Consider the following 6666-nt stretch of genomic DNA (forward strand, 5'->3'; position numbering starts at 1 on the left):
TACTGCCGCGTTGAACATGGTGTTGAATACTTATTCCTGAGTTGATGTTCTTTGGTCTCAGTCCATGGTGATAAGTTTCATTAAATCGAAGGATTCTGTAAATATATTCATCAGGGTCCTGCTCTATGTCTCGCTTCTCATGGAAAACCAGTTGTGGTGTATCAGAATTTTCTTCGCTTTTCTCTTTTTCATTATAAATTGCCTGAAACGCCTTTTCATCTAATTAATGTGTCAGAATTTTTGTCGTTGTTCTCATCCTCTTTGTTTATTGCCTAAAATTCCAGTTTATCCACTTTCTCTGTTTCAACACTTTAAAATGTTGACAAATCTCTTTTCTCTATTACCTGATCCTTTTGAATCGGTTTCTTCCAGTGCCCGAGTCCGTCTTGTCATTGCTAAAACCTGTAGCAGTTTTCTTGTAAGAGGGACTTTGCGAGAAATCTTTCTGCAGTGAATCGTCGTCGTTCCTAATGAAATGTTTAAAAATATCTAACACTGTCAAACCTTTGTTGATCTTGTCATAGCGGGTCTTAGATATTAAAAATAACTATTCTGAACCGATCTTCTGTGTAGTTTTTCTCTTTTTTTCAGTCTCTGCGTTGTTTGATCCTGCTTGTTTCTTGACAAATGAAGATTTTAATTCAATAATGTAGAGATTGTGAGGCGTTTTTTATCTGTAGAATAAATAAAATATGTAAAAAGAAATTCAGAGTTTGAGTTTGAATATCATTCTGATCCTAACTGAAAACCTAAGCGCAGAAATTTCTTTGACATTAATTTAATAAATATAGTATCTCCAATGATTTTTTTACGTCACCTGAGTTACTCATGATCACTCAGTCGTGCGTCGTGTGTTGACATTTGAACATTTCCTGCTTCTTCTCTGAAACCGCTGCACCAATTTCAACCAATTTTGGCACATTGCATCTATGAGGGAAGGGGAACAAAAATTGTGAATTTCGTGGTCCCCGCCCCCCTGGGGCCTGAGGGGTGGGGCCAAAACCACATAAATTAGTGCAATGTTTAAAAATCGTCTTCTATACTCCTGGACATCAAGCAGGTAAACTGTTTGCATGAATGTAATGAGCATTGAGTCCTCTACCAAAATTGTGAAATTCATGGCCCCAGGGTCAGGGGTTCTAGTGCTATGGCGGGGCTATATAGATCATATTGTGAAAATGCATAATTTCTTTGAAAATCTTCTTCTCTGCTCCTGGGTATTAAATAAACTAAGTACATAGTTATGATGAGCAAGAGTGCCTCTACCAAAATTATGAATGTTATGGCCCCAGGGTGAGGGGTTATGGCGGGGCTGTATTGATTATATAGTGAAAATACATGAATTCTTTGAAAATCTTCTTCTCTGCTCCTGGGTATTAAATAAAATAACTAAGTACATAGTTATGATGAGCAAGAGTGTCTCTACCAAAATTATGAATGTTATGGCCCCTGGGTCAGGGGTTCTGGTTTAAGGGTGGGGCTCTGATTATATAATGAAAATACATGAATTCTTTGAAAATCTTCTTCTTTGCACCTAGATTTTATATAAACTAACTAAGTACATAGTTATGATGAGCAAGAGTGCCTCTACCAAAATTGTGAATTTAATGGCCCCAGGGTCAGGGATTCTGGTGTTAGGGCGGGGCTCTTTTGATTATTAGTGAAAATACATGAATTCTTTGAAAATCTTCTTCTCTGCTCCTAGGTATTGAATAAACTAACTAAGTACATAGTTATGATGAGCAAGAGTGCCTCTACAAAATCTGTGAATTTTATGGCCCCTGGGTCAGGGATTCTGGTGTTAGGGTGGGGCTGCATTGATTATATATGTATAGTGAAAAAACATTAAATCTTTGAATATTTTCTTCTTTGCTCCTAGGTTTTAAGCAGATGAACTACCTATATTGTTATGAGCAAGGGCCCTAATCTTTAAGAATTGTAAATTTCAAGGCCCCAGGGTCAGTTGTACCATAGGGGGGGGGGGCTGTACTTATATACTGAAAGTGAATGAATTGTTTGAAATGTGCTCCTTGGTATTAATCATATATTTTTGAAAAAAAAGGATGCCTTTCCAAAAATTGTGCAATGTGTGGATCTAGCCCTAAGAGTCAAGGGTTTATGTGTGGTAGCAGCACTACTGATTATTGCTGAATATTACTGATTTGTTGAAATGCATTTTTCCCCTACCCTGCCTATTGGTATTTAGTAACCAAACTAAGGAACTGCTAGGTGTATAGTTATGATGACCAAATTGTAAATGCTATAGCATCTGGCTTAAAACAAGGATTTAATTCAAACACTGGAAAGGTGTTGAATAATGCTCAGGTGACTTATCAGGCCCATGGGCCTCTTGTTTGTAGTTTGATACGATTTTTATCCAACGAGTTGTGTGCTTTTTATCCATTAGCCTTGACGCCATTGTGACGTCATAACTGCATCTACTTGTTGGATACGATTTTACATGAGCTATATCCTGTATGATATGGGACCATCATACAAAAAAAAATAAAAAAAAAAAAACAATGATTCTACAATATATGCGTGTGCTTCCATATTAATATGAATCGAATTTTTGTTCTTCTTCATCATATTTAAAACAATGTATGTATTCCTATTTACCAGGATTTAAACATTATAATCTTCTTGATGCCGAGTGGGAAATTTATAAATGACCCAACGACGTCTCCCAATGGTAGAAAACATGACTCTTCATACAGAAAATGCATTCCCTTTACCCAGAAAGAGTATTACCAAACGTGGTTAGATTCTAGCCAGTTGTTCTTGCAAAGAAAATGCTCTGGATCCCAAAAAAAAAAAAAAAAAAAAGAAAACAACTACATTTTCAAGTAGAATTTTTTTTTATTTTGAATAATTTCTGCTTCATAAAAAAAACAAAAACATGTTTGCATTTTTAAAATTTTTTGTGTCTTTTACGATACATTTACATAAAATCTGAAATACTAACACAAAGATGAAGGATATACAGATTTTAAAAAAAATTTTGAACATGAATGCCCCGCCGAGGAAATATTAGTAAAGCAACATGAAAATCTGTATGTGTTTAAGGTTAATTTACAGTAAAGAAATTATATCCGGATTCAACTGCTTCGACTAATTTGAGCTAATTCATACTTCAGGACCTTTTCAAGCACCTACATTTTTGTGAAATTATAACATGATTAACGTTTACACTGTTCATTTACATGTAATCTTGCTAAGTTTCAGTTAAAATAATCTTCCATTTATTTTAGATTACAGCTACATGTAGAACTAATTCATTCAATCTTAAAAAAACATGTTAGATAATACTTAATCAATCTCTCCTTTATTTTTCGAACTGTGATTAATGACAACTTGGAAATGTTTTCTATATTAAGATAAATGTTTGATTAATGCTATTCACATAAAATATTATCAATATAGAATTCGATTCCGATGAGTACAGAGTAAAGTATTAACCCCTTTTCATTGCCAATAAGGAAGCAAGACTAAAAAGGCTTATATGAGACTAAAACTTTTCATATGAACGACACCAATTTTTTCCACACATTCTGAGGGAACATGTGACGTAGGCTTAATAATCACCTCCTCAAATTTTTCTGCGTATTCCCACGCCTTTGAATGAAGTGAAATATGACGCTCTCGAAATTCCTCTCTCGTAAGATCTATGACTTCTGCGCTGTCACTAAGCTTGGTGATATTGATCTTAACTACATCTCTTCTTCGATATTTCTCGTTTGTCAGACCCCCTAGTACCAAACCAAACTCTTCCAGGCAGGCATTATGGGATACGTTTCTCTCCCAAATTCTCGCGAACTACTTTTTTACGAGAAGACCGTGGTATCAGCAACACAGGTAAATATTCTTTTATAACGATGATTAACATCTTTGAAATTATACTTTTTAACGTGTATATTAGATGTTGATCAGAAAGAGTCGCAAAAATCTTGTTTTTTTCAATTCGAACTGTAAATGGGGTATTCATTTCGAATTTCCTCTAAATTAGTTTCGTTATCGCTGTCAAGGAAATGCAGCCGAGAAGTTATGCAACCATTGGCATTTGTATGGGAATATTAGTGTGCACTTTTGCCATGCTTCTGCTTTTGCTACTTAAGTTTTACTTTTGTAATACTGATTAATAAAATCAATTGTATTATAGGTGGAAAACATATACTGTACATGTATCAGATAATCAGGTTGGGCACACACCCCCAAATGGTCATTTAACCCCCGTTTGGTGGTCAATCGCCCATATCGGCGTCTTTATTACCTACCAAATGGGAGAGAAAAATTGTTTTGTTCAGTTCTCTGGAATGACGTGAAATGGCGCATAATTTCAACTCACGGGGAATAAAATATTGATATTTTTCTAAACTTCGAACGAAAAAAATCAGAATTTCAACGCAGACTTTTTGGCGCAGTGTCGGTCAAATATTTAACAAAATCGTAACCTATGTAAACAAGTGTAACGTTTCTGTGTTTTAACTTAAAAAGAAAAATTCCCTCCATCTCGCGAGTAGTTGCATCTATCAATCGTGTTTATCACTTCATATTTCTGTCATCCGGGCCACCGATCAATTATCTTAACCAATTAAAAATGACGATCTTTTCCAAACTTGGGTCAAATGACTTATTTAACTACGGAGGCCCATTAGTGTTAATTTTCAAAAAGTAAAATAAGAGGAAGGGTAAGAATTTGCTTTTATTCCTTTTATTTCATATGCAATGGCTTTATTCTATATAAAAATAGGATATGCAGTGAATTCATGATAAAATAATCGTTCGAAAACTATAATCTTGGAATAAAAACAAGAATAATTGCAAATGTCACTTTGTAAATCTTTTATTAAAAAATATTTAATAAATATAGTAGATACATCATAGATATGCATACTAAACCACAAAGGGTCGCACAGATATCGTAACTTCATCCTAAATGGAAATAAAAATAAATGTTACATTCAAATGTAGAAAAAATGAATATTATAGCAATAAGTGCCCACCATACGAATAAGATACGAGGAGCTTTTGTCTAATGGGACTTTATAGAGATTTATATAGACGCAGATTGAAAGATCATTTAAAAAGTTACTTCTCTAGACTAATACCTCTTGTTTAAATATATTTTTTACCGAACTATACACAACAAAATAATTTTTCTTATTGTTTGAGCAAATAGTTCGGCCGTCACGAACAACTGTGGCTTTCGTTTTTACGAAGTTCCAAAGAAATTCCACATGGAAAATTGACTAAATTGTATTAAATGTGCGAGGAATATGTTAATTAAAATTCCCCAGTGCCTAAGTAAATGCGCTTTTGCTTTATTTAAATAAAAATTGGATTTGAATAAGAAAGACCACCATTTGGTAGGTAAAAAAGATGCCGATATGGGCGATTGACCACCAAACGGGGGTTAAATGACCATTTGGGTGTGTGTGCCCAACCTGATAATGTCAGCAAAATCCATTTACAGGTTGGTATGTGTAATACATATTGAAATTTTTTCTGTACTTTTTATATAAGGTGAGAGACAATCACTGATCTTAACTTTTATTAATCCACAGATATAATTATGGGTGATTTAAGACATACACCTCTGAAGACAATTTTTAGAGGACAGTCACTGGAACCGCATTGCTTTATCTGCTTTCGCTCCCCCTCAGGGAAGTTAAGGAATATAATTACAAATGTAGCCCTCCCACTCCCAGAGAACAATGCTGTTTTACAGAATATAAAGAAGTGTTTAGACATCACATTTCATTCCATTTCATTCCAGGATTGCAAGATATGTTTATCTTGCAAAAGACAACTAGAAAACTGTGTACATTTTCAAAATATATTGAAGGAAGCTGTCAACAGAAAATCTACCTCGACATGTTCAACAAAACGAATGGCATTTTCTCAGACACCTACCTTGACACCTAGTTCTACCAAAAAAGAAAATACAGATGATGTGAACAATAAAGAGAATGTATCTATGAGGAAAACCCACTCTAAAAAGAAAAAGAAACTTCAGTTTTTGGAACTTGAAACAGATGTACCAATTGACACAAATAAATCTCAGATGTGTCATACAGATCATAACTATGGTAGTCTTGCATCACCATTGGATACAACACACCTGAATTCAGTTAAGGCAAAACAAGAGCTCTTCTGCAAGAAAGACGACAAAACCAACCAGAGTCAATGCTGTTCTGCAGATGATGTTTTCAAAAACAAAGTACTACTGTCTGAAATTCAGAAATTGATTTTACTAGAAACTGAAGTCATTGCTGATAATTTATGTTCGTTGAACATTCCACCAGGTCCGTCAGTCCTCAGAACATTACAACATCCATCTCGCTTAAAATCAGAGGATATTTTGCATAAATGTCTGCTTGAATTTCAAAACTGTTTCCCATTTGTTTTTAGAGTTTTTCAGACATTAACATCCCCATTACATGCTGATCAACAGAAAACTGCTACTGGCAATTCCACAATTGCTATGATGTATGCTATGGCCATGAATAAGAGAAATAAAGATCTGTGTGCAATGCAGAAGATCAACACCTGTATTGCCCTTCGCTTCCATGCAGGTAATGATCTATTAGACATTTTTAACAAGACAGGTATAACCCTTTCAGCAGACAGTAAATACACATTTCTGGACAAAATGGGAGATTTGAA

The 6666-nt window shown here is 34.6% G+C and overlaps 1 protein-coding gene across 1 annotated transcript; it reads left to right on the plus strand.

Moving 5' to 3' along the window:
• The first annotated feature begins 5598 nt into the window (after positions 1 to 5598).
• LOC134249312 (uncharacterized) lies at positions 5599 to 6653 on the plus strand. Its single transcript, XM_062731674.1, has 2 exons — positions 5599 to 6220; positions 6412 to 6653. Exons 1-2 carry the CDS (start codon positions 5891 to 5893, stop codon positions 6445 to 6447), a joined length of 366 nt encoding a protein of 121 aa, XP_062587658.1. The 5' UTR covers positions 5599 to 5890; the 3' UTR covers positions 6448 to 6653.
• The last annotated feature ends 13 nt before the right edge of the window (positions 6654 to 6666 follow it).

This window comes from Saccostrea cucullata, unplaced genomic scaffold (assembly GCF_032062105.1).
Source record: "Saccostrea cucullata isolate Sc308-1 unplaced genomic scaffold, CSIRO_AGI_Scuc_v1 ctg17575, whole genome shotgun sequence".
NCBI lineage: Eukaryota > Metazoa > Mollusca > Bivalvia > Ostreida > Ostreidae > Saccostrea > Saccostrea cuccullata.